Source organism: Girardinichthys multiradiatus, chromosome 11 (assembly GCF_021462225.1).
Source record: "Girardinichthys multiradiatus isolate DD_20200921_A chromosome 11, DD_fGirMul_XY1, whole genome shotgun sequence".
Classification (NCBI taxonomy): Eukaryota; Metazoa; Chordata; class Actinopteri; order Cyprinodontiformes; family Goodeidae; genus Girardinichthys; species Girardinichthys multiradiatus.
Window position 1 is genome coordinate 36,989,695 of NC_061804.1, and position 15,574 is coordinate 37,005,268.

Genomic DNA, 15,574 nt, shown 5'->3' on the forward strand with positions numbered 1-15,574 from the left:
TTTATTTGTGTATAGATTGCAAGTGAATGTAGATTAGATAAGCCAGTGTGCTGGAGGGGTTGATGAAAATTTCCCCCAAAAGTGAGGTGCCATGCGGTCAGCACAGCGGTCGTGCAGAAAAAAAGTCTAACCTCTGTGTCCCCGCCCTGGAAACCCAGCCGCAACCCAAAAGAGGAGAACAGTGGACAGCCAGAGAGAGAATATTGTTAACACAACTGCTACTCTTTGGAAAAATGGGAACTAACATAGAAGCCTTAAGAAATTACAGCAAACTACATCACATTCCACCGAGCCCTGTAGACAGGATAATTGACAATTATACTATATTCAAAAAAGGATACACTATAACTGAACTGTTTTTTAGAAATGTGTCCCAAATTAAAATTTCCTTTTTTTAAAAACTGTTACACAGAAGCCAAGTGCAGCTGTCCGCACTTTAAATAGTTTCTATGTGGTTTTCTTAAAGTTAAAAGAAAAATATCTTATTAACTTATAACGAAAAGATATTAACTCTTGGGAAAATGCTTCGTTTCTGAGTTCACCAGATGACTTTGGTGCAAAAATCTAAAGCCATTGTCTTCCACCCAGTTTAGTTGATCAGTATTGTCACGTAATTGACTTTTTAATCAATATTCTACAGTAATTCAAAGGAGGCTACAAATCCTAACTTGTTTTTTTGTCTACTACTTTTTTGCATTAAAAACAAGATCAAAATAATCTGTTGCATTATGGGCAGCTGAAATGTCAGGTTTACTGCTGAATTGGAAAACTAGCAATGAGTAGTTCAATTAATTTGAATAAAACTGCATGTCTGATTTTGCATGTCCTCAGCAATACCCTCAATATACTTTATAACAATCTTCTTCCTGTTGGTGTCTTCCTCTCCGTACAAATATAAATTACTAATACAATAAATTGATTAATATGTTCCTCATCAACATAAACAACTTTTGCTGACATCATGCATATTTTTAAATCTTCTAATGGTCTTAAATTCCCTGTATAGATGAGACAAAAAAAACAGTTGAATAAGTATCCATGAGACACATGAGAATAGTCAGATACTGTGTAGTACATAACAGATAGACCTCAGAGGTTGTTGGTTCACAGATACAATCACTTGCCTTACAGCGGAAGATCTGTGCTTTGATTCCGTGTTAGAGCAGATTGCCATGAAAGCTGAGACACATACAAATAAAACTGGCATAAGTTAGTTTCCTTTGCATGTAAAGTAGGGATATCTCAACATGATCCTAAGTGTTGGATCAGGGGATCTTTAAGTGATTGTTGTTAACGAATCTACACAAACGCCTATGATGACAAAATTAAAATAGGTTTCTTAATAAATGTTTTAGAAAATTGTAAATATTTCAACATTTCATGGCCTAATGTTTTGTTGAAGCACTTCTGGCAGCAATGACAGTCTCATGTCTTATTGAGCATGTCTCTACAAGCTTTGCAAGCCTGTTTTGGGGGTATTTTGCTATTTTTGCACCATAATCAAAAACAAAACATTTTCTCTTAAGCATATATATCTAAAAAATGTTTAATCATCTTTATATGATAAGATTTGTTTTTTTCTAATAACATTAAACTTTAACATTAAACAAGAAAACCACATAAAAATGAAGAATCCATACCTTTACTACAACTTATTAACTGACCAATAATAAGTGCCTGAAAATGGTTATAGATGTAAAAAAAATCTTAAAAGAACAAAAGACAAAGCAAACGTATCTGTTAAAACAATTCTTTATGCCAATAAAAGTGATAGAAGTGCCTAAAATGATCTTTAAGAATACAGCAATACTCCCATAACTCACCTTGCTCATTTTGCTCTTGCTGTCAGCAGTGAGGAATGACATATTATTTATCTCATTCATCACCACAAAGTTCTGTTCTTCTCGCTTGAAGTTCTATGAAGTAAAGAGAGTGAGAAATGTTGGATAAGGGAAGTCAACTTCCCAACTTACGGTTGTGTTCAAAGGCCAGATGAACAAACTCACATGAGACTTGGACCAGAAAATAAAGACTTCTCCAACCATTCGGAAGAGCTCCTCTGCATCTGGATCAGGACATGTCAACCACCTTGCCCTGTAGTGGGAAAAAATTACTTCCTTAAGAACTAATTCCTTAAGATGACAATTTTTAGATGATGTTCAAAAGACAGGGCCAAACTAAGCATGAATCCTGGTTAGGAAGCATAAAATGATGGTGGTTTCTTGTACCTGTTGTTGTCTACATAGCGAATAAGTAGAGGATAGAGGGCATACAAGTCTCTGCAGAGTACAGCAAATTCATCACGTATTGTTCCATCCTCTTCATCCCCCTCTGATTTCCCCTCCATCCGCAAATGGTCCTCCTCAGCCACCACCTTTGATGTGCGTTTCTTCAGCTTCTCCATTGTTGGAATGAAGTGGGATTTAAGCATTTCTGGCTTTGCCCTGCTCACAATGGGCTGTGAAAACACTAGCAGAGAAAACAAATTGTGCCATTTCACCTGAGCAAAAAGACTAATTCAGGCCTACAGGGCTGTGTAAGAAGTTTCTACGGCACTCACCAGCCAATCTCTTCATCCATGAGGCTTCATCAATACCTAGATTGTTGACTACAATTTTCATGATGCTGCCCAGAAGCTGATTCAAATGATCTGAAGTGACCTCAGTGCAGAGTTGACCCTCCATCTCTGGAAAGTTTTCATGTCCTCTCTCCCACCACCGGGGCAGGTAGTTGCACAGCATTGGTAGAGTGATTTCAATCACATGCGGCATCTCTGTATAGCGAGCTCCCGACTCTGCCAAGTCTCCAATCTCCTTTAGCAGAAGGTCTAGTGGTGGGATGTCAGGACACAACTCCTGAACCGCATTGGGAAGACCCAGAACTTTGAACAAGAAACGGTGAAAGAAAACTCAGGAACAAGGTTTTGCCGAGCAGGAAAATACACAAGTAAACAAAGGCTTCAGACTCACTTGCTCTCTCCCTTGGTGTCTTTGTGGTATACACAGAGAAAGCATTGAATTCATTTACATGAGGTTCTAAGTAGGCCACTGGCATTGCTGCTGCAAGATGAGCCAAACACTCCCCAAGAGCTGGTCTTTGCCTGGTTACAAAAAAGGAGAATTTGGTTCCTACCCATTTTTCTGTTAAAATTCCATACTCTTCCATACTCAACATCCCAGAATTCCTATAGTTGACTATTCCACATTTCTAAAGCCTAAATACAAAAGGTCACTGTGGACATAGAACAGGTATTTCTAAAGAGGTCATGGTCATGGATGGATGTCATGGAGAATGGAGAAATAAGTAAATTCTGGATACTGTAATAATAATAGCACTCTAATCCTACTCTGTTTAAGTTTTCCATACTTGTCCAGTCTTGGAAAATAATTCAAATTAAATTCCATACTTTAGAGATCAAACTTCAGGAAAAGCACAGGAAGTGCTAAAAAGTGCCGCACTCCTTTTTACTATAGCATGTTTTTGTGCAGAACTGAAGTTACCTCTCAACATGTGGGTTCTTGACAGTCCCAACTGAGTAGATGCTACACATGATGCGATAACAGGAAATCTGCAGATCATCCACTGCACACAAGTAACCAGAGACAGATACAGCTGAGTCAGGTCAAACAATAAACTAAAAACAAGGAATTAAAAAGAAATTGGAGAAAGAAACTCACAAATAACATCATCTCCAAATAGATGCTGAGCAATGTGATCAAACAGGGAGGTAAGCACCGGCAGCAGGGCAATAGTTGTGTAGTTGATATTCTGAGAAACACCTTTCACTTGCTTTCACAAAAAAGGTGGATGATATTATGGATTTAGATTGAATTCCAGGGTTTAATTTCTTTGTGTAAAGCATAAGCAATAAAATGTGTGAAATTGTTTAAAACTTTATGTACCTGATTGCCTTTGGATACTTTGCCCAGTTTGAGGTTCTCCACCATCTTCTCCATATCATCAGCTGCACTTTCAAAGAATGACCGCAAGCCTGCTTTCACAATCTCAGGCCCTGATTTCATCACAGTCCTAAAAAAAATGGAAAACTTTTCTCTCAGGAATAAAACAAAACACCCATTAATCCTGAGAGAGGTTTTAAGAAGCAGCTAACCTTGCATCCAATGACCGGGCCAGGATGTGAAGACAGTTAACTATTGCAGAAGCATCTGTTCCTACAGAAACCAACACAGGTTGTGTAATAAAATCTTGATCAACACTTACAATATATATGCATTTATTAGACGTTATCAAGGTTAGAGTAAATGGAGGTCTCCACATTTAGAAAAGAATGAGGGTAATAGACGATTCAGAAACTTGTCTTGTTGGGACATCTTACCAAAGAGAGAAACTCTGTGCCTCACCAAAGCAGCCATCTTACAGAAGATACTATGACAAGCAGGAAAAAAAGCAAGACAAAAGAGAAATCCAAGAAAAAGACATGCATAAAGAAGTGAGGGCGGTTGAGAAAAAGATAATTCAAAGCAAAGTTCTGCCTCCTAAAGACAGAGAGAACTCACCTTGCAATCATCTCTTTCTCTTTGTTGGAAGAATGGCCACCACTGCCAAGAACTTTTGCAGGTGTTGATAAGAAGTAGAGGCAGTGGTTTTTGAAATACTGGTTGATTAAAGGCATCAAGATCTAAGAAAGTGGGTTTTTTAGATTAGTTCCACAATGAGGCTGAAACCAAAATCCTTTTCTCATAAGCTCTAAACAGTAGCTTTACCTTAGCAAAAAATTTGATTTCTTGTTCATGAGGAGATTTTTCCACTCGTCCACTGCTCACCACAGCCTCTGCAAAACACATTCCAAAATATGGCAATATCACATTAGCGCTGGTTTTTTAACTTTAAATCAGTGCAGGTCTTTAACATGTAAAACTACTGTATTGTTTTTCATTTTTGCCCCACAGTACCAAGATGAGCAATGAACTCCTGGGCTATTTCCATCCATTTCAACAGCTTCTGCAGGAAGCCATAAGCAAACCTCTTTTCAATGGATGATATCTCAGACTCCATGTCTTTCAGGCCCCTTGAAGACAGATAGAGGCGACATCTTTACACTTTCTTTATTTTAGGTGAACATACTTGTCTTAGACAAATTTGTTTAATTAAAATTTGACAGTGTAAGATAATGCTTCAGTAATAAAAGATACATTTATTTAAAATCTTTATCCAGGGTGCCAACAAGTATTTATTCTCTTTCCTACATTCTGTACATTTAAACAAGTATTTGATTTGTTGAAATACTTTATTACCAATGCTTGATAAAAAGCCAGCTGTGAACAATGAAAGCTGAACAATTAAATAACAGAACATCAAATAAAATCAGTTTAAAAAATGTAATTCCCAGCTTTGTGTTACTAATACTCCTGGATTTTTACCTTGTGACAGCATATCCATTAAGTTGCAGGAACTTGAGCAACTCATAGGCCTTCTCTCTGTCCCGGGCCTTCTCTTTAGCTGTCAGAGTGTCGTAGGGCACCAGCAGAGGATGTGTCCCCCCTCCTACACAAATAATCCCGCAACCAGAAAAAAAAAAATATATAGGAAAAGCTCCATCTTCAGATATTAAAATTTAATAAACCTTGTTGGTCTATTAAATTGTTTCACCTTTTGCTTGGAGCTCTAACTTTTTCTTGCGTCCCCAAGTGTTATGATAATTTTCAGCCAGTTGCTCCGCCATTGACTGTGAACAAATGTAAAGTGTAATTATTGATTCAAAGTTGGGATAAAGGCAGAGATTGTTTAATTCTCACTGCCATACCTGCAGATCTCTTGAAAGAGCCATGTGTAAGATGTCAATGGGCTGGGGGCTGTAGCCATGGCTCGGGTCATAAGTTGCCTGCAACAGAGAAGATCATCTTGGATAGCATATAAATAGTGCTACAACATTAAGTATTGAGACATGAAAGAGATCCAAACCTGAGCAGTCTGGGAAATTTTTCTGGAAGCAGCCTTTTTCTTCTCTGACTCCTCTTCCTCTCTAGCTTTCTCTATGTTCCACTCCCATGCCAGCATGGCTTTTATTGACTCTTTAATCGGCCAGCGGTAGATCTCTTTGTCCTTAACAAAAAGTCAGCCTTATATGAAGCAGAGACAGTTTCTGAAAATGTGAAACAAGCTTCGACAGGCAGCTTACCTTCTCTGAGAAGGTTTTGTACGGTCTGAGCATGGGATGGGTCTTTGCATTCTCGTCCAGCACCTCTCCGTATGACCAGTTATTCTGAATCTGCAACATAAGAGATATTGTGTATCATTCATTGTTGCAAAGATAGTTGCTTTCTGGGGCAAGCACATCATTTACATTCAAAGAAACCTGTTGTTGTTGTTCCTGAATTTGTATAATCGATATTGTGCAAGATTATAGGAACATGTCTTGCCTTTTCAAAGGCCCATTTATCATGGGTGTATTCAGCATATTTGTTGATAAAGGGATCCAGTCTCTCGGGGATAATGGTGCTATTGTTGGGGGCAAAAATCAGAGACAACTGAGCTATAATAATTAAACAGCTGAAAACATAAGTTCTTTAAACATAGTCTGAAAAATATTTACTTTGTGGTCTCGACTGGTTTAGGATCAAAGTTTCCCTCTGCATCTACTGAAGCCTTTTTCTCCGTTTTGGAGGAGTAGCTGGCATCCACATAATCCGGAGGAATGGCTCCAGCGATGGCACAGAGGCAGGGCATTGAGATCTTGAAAATTTCAGCATCAAATTTCTGTAATTATAAATGACGAAAAGTTATAATATTAACAGACACACATCCTGCTACAATGACTATAAAAACCTGAAAGGGTAGAGATGTTATTTTCAGTTCCCTTTACTCTTATAGCTGTACAATCCCCTTTTCAATTTGAAGAAGGTGCTCTGGGCAAAACAAAATATCAGTTGGCTTCACATTGAATGCAGCATACCCACCGTGAGACAAGGTAGTGGCAGTATCATGCTGTGGGGATAGTTTTCTTCAGCAAAGACAAGGATGGGAAGATGGATGTAGTTAAAAACAGGTTAATCATGAAAGAAAACCTGTTTGAGACTGGCAAGAGGCTCGCTTCCCAGCAGAACAACGACCTTAAACAAACAGCCAGAGCTACAAAGAAATGATTTAGCTCAAACCTTATTCATGTTTACAATGACCCAGTCAAAGTCCAGACCTAAATCCAACTGAGAATGTGTGGCAAGACTTGAAAAACATTTATGTTCTCAGATACTATCCATGCTGGCTAATTGAGCTCATGCTACTTTCCAAAAATGAATAAGGAACATTTTCAGTTTCTGAGAGTGCAAAACAGGTAGAAACATAAAGAAACACATCCCAAAAGACTTACATTTTATTGGCATGTACAGTTGGTCCTATGATGTCTTAGATTTATATCTGCAAAGAAAATTCCTACCACTTCACAATGCACTACTTTGTGCTGGCTTGTCATGAAAACCCCAAACAAACACACTGATGTTTGTGGTTGTAACATGACAAAACGTGAAGTAGTTCAAGGGGAATTAATATTTTGGCAGCTCCAAAATGTCGCTGGGAACCCACCTTGTGGGCCAGTGATTCGAAGATCCCCCAGAAAAGTTTGCGAGTCAAGTGCAGCTCTTCCTCTGAGGCAAGTCCAAAGTTGGCCCAACCATTTGGGAGGCAGTAATATTTCCAACAACGCTCATAGTGACTGGTCAGCAGCTGCAAAAGTAAAAAAAATATTATTTAATGGCAACGGATGCATAAAAAAAACTCTTTCATAGCTTGAAAATGATCAAACTTCTTCACACCTTCAGCGGCCTTTTCGCATACTCATTTAAAATGGGTACATCAAACACCAGCCGCCGGAGCAGGTGCTGAAGCATGGCCGGACGCAGATTTCTGAAAGTAACACAAACAAAGTTCAGGCACAAACCTGACAACATTGGACAGAGGGAAAGCACTGCTATGTTTGTTCGAGGTTTTAGCTCACTTGCACAAAGCCATGAGACACTCCTCTAAAATGTCTCTCTGTGCCTTTGTGAAGGCTCGCCCTCTAGACAATCGGTAGATGGTGTGCAACATGGAGTCTATCATTATGGCTCTGTGGTCACTGCCAGCGAACAGGGGTGCACACTTGGTGATGAGTGGCAACACAGCAGAACACAAGTAACGGTTCAAGGCCAGAGCCATCTCTGTTGTACTGAAAGCAGCCTGTTGGAAAGAAATCCCAGCTGTTAGTTGATTCTGTACTTACTGGATACTTAGTACTGAAGTAGTACAGGAGACGTTTCTGACTCACTGTGTCCAGAGAGGCAGCAGCCCTCATGTCAGGTAAGAAGCCCACCTCCAGCACATGGAGCAGGAAATCCTGATTGTCAATACCGTAAACTCTATCCAGGAACAGCACCATGGGGGCCTTGTGGTCTGGCACAAAACTAGCGGACATCTTTGGCTCTATGATGCTGTTGTCTAAGAACAACATTAAAGTACAGTTAAAACTAAACAAGCTGGACCAAAGGTGCTGTACAATAAAATGGAAAAAACAAAATAATTAAAACAGTGAAATAAAATAGGTAAAATTATATCAACTCAATAACAACCTGAAAGGGGAATAAAATAAGATGATAAAATTCCAATTTAAAATAAAAATAGACACGTCAGGGTAATATCAAATTGTCAGGTTACTTCAAATTTATAAGTGAATGGCAATGCAAAAATTTATAGGTTTTCAGGACTATTGCCATTTTTATCTGCATCAGTTAATTGTTTCACTAAATTGGGCCACTCAGTCCAAAGAGAGCCTTTATTTTTGTACTTGTGGGATATCTAAGAGTATCTGCTTGTACACCTGAATGTATCTGCTGGACAATGGTGGTGTAAAAAGCTATGATGAAAGTTCAGTACTTTAAACAATGGGTCAGGACATGTAGAAGCTTGTAAAATATCAATAGAAATCTTAAAAATCATTGTATTAAACAGGGAATAATGTGTTCATGTTTCTAACTTTTGTAAATAGAAGTAGGAAAACGTGAGTAACGGAGGCCAAGCTTTTTGTACCAAATGACTAAGGAACAACTGATTCAAAGCATACTGTATATACTGTTTTGGATCAAGATGGAATCAAGAGATAAACCTCCTAAAAAACATTTTAAGGTGAATAGGGCTTTCCCTTGACTAAAAGTCACAACTCAGAGAAGCTTGATTTAACTTTATCAGGTGTGACACCAACGTCTATCACAGATGTTTTGATAGAACCATCCAGGGAAACAAGAAAGGAATCCAGATTATTTCAATCAATTCATCAAAATAAAATGATCTGAGTTTGGCTTTATGTTTAATACAGGAAAGTTTAATTCAGCCATGTTTTGATTTTGACTAAACAATTCAAAACATATTTAAATCTGACTTTTTTTAGTTGTACTTGTATGTCATCTACATATCAATGAAATCTTGTTTTAATTAAGGAGGTGTCTCATAGGGAACAGCTGTAGTGGGAACAGGAAAAAGCCCAGGGTAGACCCCTGAGGAACTCCACACGTTTGTGGTGATACAGCTGAAGAATGTTCATCTACGGTACTTGGATAGAGAAACGTCTGTTCATCAGATGTGGTTTGAACCACTGAAAGCAGAACCTTGTGGTAATCCGCATTGTCAAACAGACAACTAAGGTCTAAATGGCATTAAGTATGCAGGTAGCGGACTTCCATGAATTAACTCATTAAAAACCTTTTAGAGGACTGTTTCAGTACTGTAACAATGGATATGTTTTTAGTAAAATACAGTGACAAAATAGTTGATTAAAATGATACACTTTGCAAAAGTATTACTCTATTAAATTAATTAACACATTTAATTTAGGGATAGGCTTCAAGATTTTACCTTTCCCCAAAGCAGGAATCTGAACAGGAAGACTGATGACTCCCACAAGATCCTCGATAGGAACCAAAGACCTCAGAATCGCCCTGATCCTAAGAGCTTCACCCTTTCCAGCTTGGATCAGCTGTAACAAACAACATGTTTTCTATTATAGCCAATTTGTTAAACAAATCCAGCTTGGGTGCTGAGATTCTGCACATCTTACATGCATCTCTGGAGCACACCGCCCCAGGAGGTCAATGAGAGCCGAGTAGAAGGACATGATGGCATTTCCCAGGTGCACCTTGTTCTCCTCGTGCTGCTCCTCTCCTCCAAACCTTCCAGAGAAAAATGAAATGCTGTAAATCTTTGTGCTACACCAAAAGCAGAATGGTTTATGCAATCCATTGAATAATTTGTTGGTTTAAAAACTTCAAATTTCTATAATTTGATTTTTTTTGTTATATTTCTCAAGTGTTTTAATATCCCATTAATCATCTATTTCTGGTAGAAATACTGTCATCACATATTTTTATTATTTTAAGGATTATATATTTCCCATGCATCTGAATAATTTGTTTGCACAATTTTTGAATCTTTTTTTCTGGTTTGATTTTCAGCGTGATATGTTTGGAAAGAGACTAATCGATAGGTTTTGTGAAGATACATGCTTTATCTGTCAAGAATAAATCATGAAGAGTTTACTTATTTCCTATCTTATCTCCCAGGCTCCGTTAAAAGTATCTACATTGTGATGCATGTTTCTAATTGTCATTCATATACCTGGTAGCAAATCTCATAATGTGTTTTAAAATGTGGGATCTATACTTTTTACTTGTGTTTAATTCTATTTTCTACTTGACTTTTCCTATTTATTTTTATCAGATAAATGAGTCTCCCAGCTGAGAGGATATACGTAGCTTCACAGGGTAACGGTAAACATGGAGATAGGTCGAGAGGAAAATGCATACACATGTAATTAGCAGTAGGCGGAGACAGGAGGACAAGTTGAAATCAAATTTCACCCTGGAGCCATCTGGGTAGAGGTCTGGGCAAAGATTGTGTCATCATTTGTATGATGTCTTAGCATTTTATCTGCTTAAATATTGTCGTCTTGAATATTTCTTTTACTGTGACCTGCGACCAGAAGGTCATGTCAACACATGTTGAGGGGTGTCTGCTGTTTATTGAGGCTAGGAGAAAGCAAGAGAGAACAAAGGCCTGTATATACCCCACAAGAACAGAGTAAATTATTCTTTAGCTTGAGGTGGCAAGAACTAGTACAAAGTTCCTTCTGAACCGCTTACATGGGAAAACGTCTGTCTTTCTTAATGCTGGGACCATCCCTTGCAGGGTCCTCTGATATTTTGATGGCTTCCTCTACAGCAGCCAGCAGACCATTACCACCCTCGCCTCTCAGAGCCGGACCAAAGCACTCAGGTCTTCGAATGAGAAGACGTACCACAACGTTGGCGTTCTCTTCCACGCTTTCTCCTACATAAAAGAAAAGTCTTATTCATCATTATTAAGAAAAAGAGAAGCTATGTGTGCTTTTAACTTACATTTTTTTTATTTAAATAACATTTTATTTTACCATTGACAAAAACAGCAAAACGAAGAAAGTCAAGGTATTTCTCTCCACCACAGGGATTCCAACCTATGTCAGGGTAGCCTTTAGCCAGCAGCATGGGGCAACTCTGAAGCCCACACCCAGCCAAGTATTTCACCACCTGCAAAGATATGAGTGTTGACAGATAAAAAAGTAAAGTGAATATGCAAAACTGTACCTAATAACAATGTTTTACCATTTCTAAATCCTGTTCCTGAAGAGCCAGTGCCAGCTCGTTGTTGTCAATGCAAGATGCTGCAGCCACATCCAAAGGGGTAGAGCCACGCATTCCTGGACAAAAAGCACACCATGTTCAACTAGGCTTCATATTTTAGCAATAACAACTGTAGAAGTGAACAGAGACAGTCACCGAGGCCAATGCCGCTGTTCTGCAGAAGGTAGCTGAGATGATCGAACATGGAACGTTGGTTCTGCCGACTGATGCGACAAAAATAGCAGAGGAAACGGCAACAGTTTGTCACCACTCGGGGGAAACGGATTTCCTGTTCAAAGAAAACATATCCAGTTGTGTTAGGTAAAAAGTAAACCAGATTTGTTCTGTAACAATCCCTTCACATATTTTATCCATGGATACCTGTATAAGGTTGAACTTTTTAAGCCTGCCTAAATCAAGCCTAAACAAAGACAGTGAATATATATATACCTTTGAGTCACCACCACCCAGCACATTAACCATAACCTCCATGACAGTCTCATGCATGCCGAGAGCTCGCATCAAGTTGGGGTGCTGATAGAAAACTTTGTTACTCATGATGTTCCTGAAGAGGAGAATAAAATTTGAGAAATGTCTGTCACCTGCAGTTTTACCCAAGGCAAAAACCATGTATTTATATTTTATCAATATACCCAATGCTTTGAATTATGAGCCTCTCCTCTTCTGGACCCATTTGCACAATAAGCAGTGAACGGATCTGACCCAAGCACTCCAGCAGATCCATGGTGTCTTGTATCGATACCTCATTGATGGTATAAGCCTTGGGAAGTGCTCGCATGAGTTCACCGAGTCCGTCATATTGTCTGTGAAGGAGGCTGAACATCATACGCACTAATTCAGGGTTTTGAATGAATGATTCTTGGGCCCAATGGATCATGGTATGGGAAATAAGTTCCTGTAATGTGCCTGTTAAAATCAGAAAAGGGAATTAAACAAGCATACTGTAAGGTGAAAAACTGAGTTTCAAAGATTTGATACAAGATGCTCCTTCAAGCTACAATTGCAAGAAAAAACGTATAACTGTATTATAATGCCAAGTCACAAAGCTAAAGACTCACTTGGTTTTTTATCTTCCTGGGGCTCAAGCTCCACCTCAACGTTTTTTTCCCGAAACTTTTTCACCCTTTCCAGCAAACGACGCAGTCGTCCACGTAGAGAATTATCCACCTCTTCCTCCTGTTCTTCCTCTTCAATATGAACACCTGTGAATTGGGTTTAAAAACAATGCAGTGACAATTTAATTTTTTTCCAATGATTTGAAGAATTCACGTAAGACTGAGTATAGTGGATTAAAACTGACCACAGTGTGCCAGCAGAGCATTATGAAAAGCCAGCAAGGATTCACGAACCCCATCAGGAACAGGACACTCTTCGTCGTCAGGGCAGTTTTTAAAGTTCATGAGCATGTTGACCTACACAACAGCAGGGAGGCTAGTGGAAACTCATTGCAAACAGATCAGTAACATTTGTAACACAATTAATTAATTAATGTTATCTAATGAGAAATCTGTTTACTTACACTATTTAAAAAGCCCTTACAGTTTAACATGAAATAAGACGAAACTTAGAATTACCAACATTATTCAGTTTTGCTAAACGCCAGAAGAATGAGATAGATTTTTAAAACTACTTTCTTCAAATTCATTTACATACATACTCCAACATTACCATGCCTTTAAACAGCTTGGGAAACCCTAGATGGCGATGCCATGGATCAATAGGCTTCTAATAAGTTAATTCAAAATGTTTGAACAGTGAGACACACCCATGGATGTATTTTAGGACAACAACTCAAACACACTTCTTCCTTGTGCGACATCAGGGAGGGAAAAATCAAAAGGAGGCCAACCAAGATATCAGAAATGGAACTGTGGACTTTCACAAATCTGGTTCATCCTTGGGTACAATTTGCTGATGCATGAAGCTGTCACAATAATCGGTTCAAAACAATCACATGCAAGTATAAACATACAGACCCTCAAATTAGTTACAAAATGGCTTAAGTTAACAAAGTCAATTTCATGGAGTGGCTACCATAAAGTCCTGATCTCATTCCCATAGGAGATTTGTGAAGATGTGTGTGTGATCAAGCCAGCCTACAAGCATGACTTAGTTTAACCAGTTCTGTTAGGAGGAATGGGACAAAACACAGCAATCTATTATGAGAAGGTTGAGGAAGGATAGACAAAACATTTCAACTAGCTTCTGGAAACACTAAGGAAAGATATGTAAACCTCTGAATCTGAAGAAAGTTCAAAGAAAAAAATTATTATTCTGACATTTAGTAAATAAATAAATAATTAATGAATAATTTTAGTATCCTAACTGACCAAAAACAGGAGAGGTTTAGACTGATTTGATGTCAGACAGTGAGGTAAAAATTGTCTCTTTTTATACAGTGTAAAGGTACCTAATTTCAACAAAGTACAATTAAAATAAGTGTCCACTGACAAAAAGAAATTCTATCTACACTTGCTTTTGGTAGAGGATGGAAATTGTAGGTTCATATAAGGTTTTCTTACCTGCTCCTGTGGCGGAGAGCGGAATTCACGGGTCTTCCTTGCAGTCTCTGCAGCTGTCATGGTGAAGGCCATCATGAGCTCATTGTAGCGATGCCTCTGGTTGGACTGTATCTGGGTGACGAACTTGTCTGAGAATGCAGTGATGGCCTCCACTCTGTGGCGTAATTCACAGTCACAGAAATACTGCAACAGGGTGCACATCTAAACAACAAAAGCAAATGATGACCATTGTTTAGAAACCATGCGTTTTGGTGAAGAAAGTTCTCGAAACTCTAAAAATACTAGGAATACCTGTAGTTTTACAGACTCTGGTAGTTTCATCTGAAAAAGTCCTTGTTCGAGATGTTCTTCTTTAGCCTCCCCACAAGTGTCTACTGGTTTCATCTCTTTCTCTGTTTCCTCAGCTCCTTTCTCACCGTTTGCGAAATCTGTGTCGTCCACTGCTTCCCCTTGTGGCACATCTAAATCTGCCTCCTCCAATTCATCCTCCTCCTCTATTTCTTCTTCATCATCATAACCATAATCTTCAAACTCCTCTTCCTCTGCTGCCACAGCCTCCTGCTCCACCTCTTTGACCACTTCTACTTTTGGTGGTTTCTCTTCCTTGTTCGCCTTTGACGGCTCCTCAGCAGGCTCTTCTGATTTTTCAGTATGAAAGACAGTGGGCTCAATCATTTTCAGGATGTGTGTGACATCTTCATCATCAAACACACCCATTATGAGGAGTGTGCTGATGAGTTTCAGGATTGGAACAAAATGAAACTCAACGCTGCCTCCCACGGGGTCTCTCATTGCTTGACTTCCATCTTGGACAGCTTCGATCAGCATGTTCAGGGCCTTGGTCTTTAACACCTGGAAATGCAAGCAAATTAATGTATTTTTTATACAGAGTTTCTTTAAAATGCCAAAAAGAGTAAATCTCACTTGTAAGGGAATGGTTGGACTCAGTGTGTAGATATCTGGATCTGTTCCCACAAACCCAACGGAGGAGAAATGGAGTTTTGGACGGAGGCACGTAGTGAGGCCGACGCCTGGTAAAGCATGAGACTTAACCGTGTAAAGAGTGATGCTGCGTGTCTGGTCTGTCATTGGAACTATGAATTCCTTGTTTGTTCCGAGGCGATTGCGTTTAGCAGATTCTAGATGCATGCTGATGAGCAGGTCATAGAAACCGCTCCTCATCGGCCCCGGCAGGTAGGTACTCTCTATAGCGTAGAAGAGCTGAGATTCATCCACATGACTGCACAGAGCATGTGCCACTCGATTGTTACCCAGAGCACACACCGAGCCGTACAGCTTCAGTGTGTGATAGTGGAACTTCAGCAGGTCCATCCGTTCAGACAGTTCCAGTATGTCTACACACCTAAAGAAAACATAGAGTCAAGTTAAACT

The 15,574-nt window shown here is 39.0% G+C and overlaps 1 protein-coding gene across 1 annotated transcript in view; it reads right to left on the reverse strand.

Moving 5' to 3' along the window:
• The window catches only part of LOC124876344 (ryanodine receptor 1-like), a 69,800-nt gene that overhangs the window by 28,880 nt on the left and 25,346 nt on the right, over positions 1 to 15,574 (reverse strand). The window contains exons 35-73 of the mRNA XM_047379015.1: positions 15,107 to 15,545; positions 14,654 to 15,034; positions 14,474 to 14,539; positions 14,183 to 14,383; positions 12,961 to 13,072; positions 12,719 to 12,862; positions 12,293 to 12,566; positions 12,090 to 12,204; positions 11,796 to 11,928; positions 11,622 to 11,716; positions 11,411 to 11,546; positions 11,124 to 11,310; positions 10,043 to 10,154; positions 9,841 to 9,961; positions 8,261 to 8,430; positions 7,952 to 8,172; positions 7,770 to 7,860; positions 7,540 to 7,680; positions 6,554 to 6,717; positions 6,381 to 6,459; positions 6,140 to 6,229; positions 5,923 to 6,063; positions 5,765 to 5,842; positions 5,611 to 5,686; positions 5,382 to 5,505; positions 4,914 to 5,029; positions 4,725 to 4,792; positions 4,518 to 4,639; positions 4,337 to 4,386; positions 4,112 to 4,172; positions 3,903 to 4,029; positions 3,678 to 3,789; positions 3,501 to 3,582; positions 2,970 to 3,100; positions 2,561 to 2,881; positions 2,229 to 2,469; positions 2,007 to 2,094; positions 1,824 to 1,916; positions 132 to 146 (exon numbers count right to left, since the gene is read on the reverse strand). Of these exons, the coding sequence (XP_047234971.1) occupies positions 132 to 146; positions 1,824 to 1,916; positions 2,007 to 2,094; positions 2,229 to 2,469; positions 2,561 to 2,881; positions 2,970 to 3,100; positions 3,501 to 3,582; positions 3,678 to 3,789; positions 3,903 to 4,029; positions 4,112 to 4,172; positions 4,337 to 4,386; positions 4,518 to 4,639; positions 4,725 to 4,792; positions 4,914 to 5,029; positions 5,382 to 5,505; positions 5,611 to 5,686; positions 5,765 to 5,842; positions 5,923 to 6,063; positions 6,140 to 6,229; positions 6,381 to 6,459; positions 6,554 to 6,717; positions 7,540 to 7,680; positions 7,770 to 7,860; positions 7,952 to 8,172; positions 8,261 to 8,430; positions 9,841 to 9,961; positions 10,043 to 10,154; positions 11,124 to 11,310; positions 11,411 to 11,546; positions 11,622 to 11,716; positions 11,796 to 11,928; positions 12,090 to 12,204; positions 12,293 to 12,566; positions 12,719 to 12,862; positions 12,961 to 13,072; positions 14,183 to 14,383; positions 14,474 to 14,539; positions 14,654 to 15,034; positions 15,107 to 15,545 (5,518 nt within the window). The remainder of the gene's footprint in view (positions 1 to 131; positions 147 to 1,823; positions 1,917 to 2,006; positions 2,095 to 2,228; positions 2,470 to 2,560; positions 2,882 to 2,969; positions 3,101 to 3,500; positions 3,583 to 3,677; positions 3,790 to 3,902; positions 4,030 to 4,111; positions 4,173 to 4,336; positions 4,387 to 4,517; positions 4,640 to 4,724; positions 4,793 to 4,913; positions 5,030 to 5,381; positions 5,506 to 5,610; positions 5,687 to 5,764; positions 5,843 to 5,922; positions 6,064 to 6,139; positions 6,230 to 6,380; positions 6,460 to 6,553; positions 6,718 to 7,539; positions 7,681 to 7,769; positions 7,861 to 7,951; positions 8,173 to 8,260; positions 8,431 to 9,840; positions 9,962 to 10,042; positions 10,155 to 11,123; positions 11,311 to 11,410; positions 11,547 to 11,621; positions 11,717 to 11,795; positions 11,929 to 12,089; positions 12,205 to 12,292; positions 12,567 to 12,718; positions 12,863 to 12,960; positions 13,073 to 14,182; positions 14,384 to 14,473; positions 14,540 to 14,653; positions 15,035 to 15,106; positions 15,546 to 15,574) is intronic.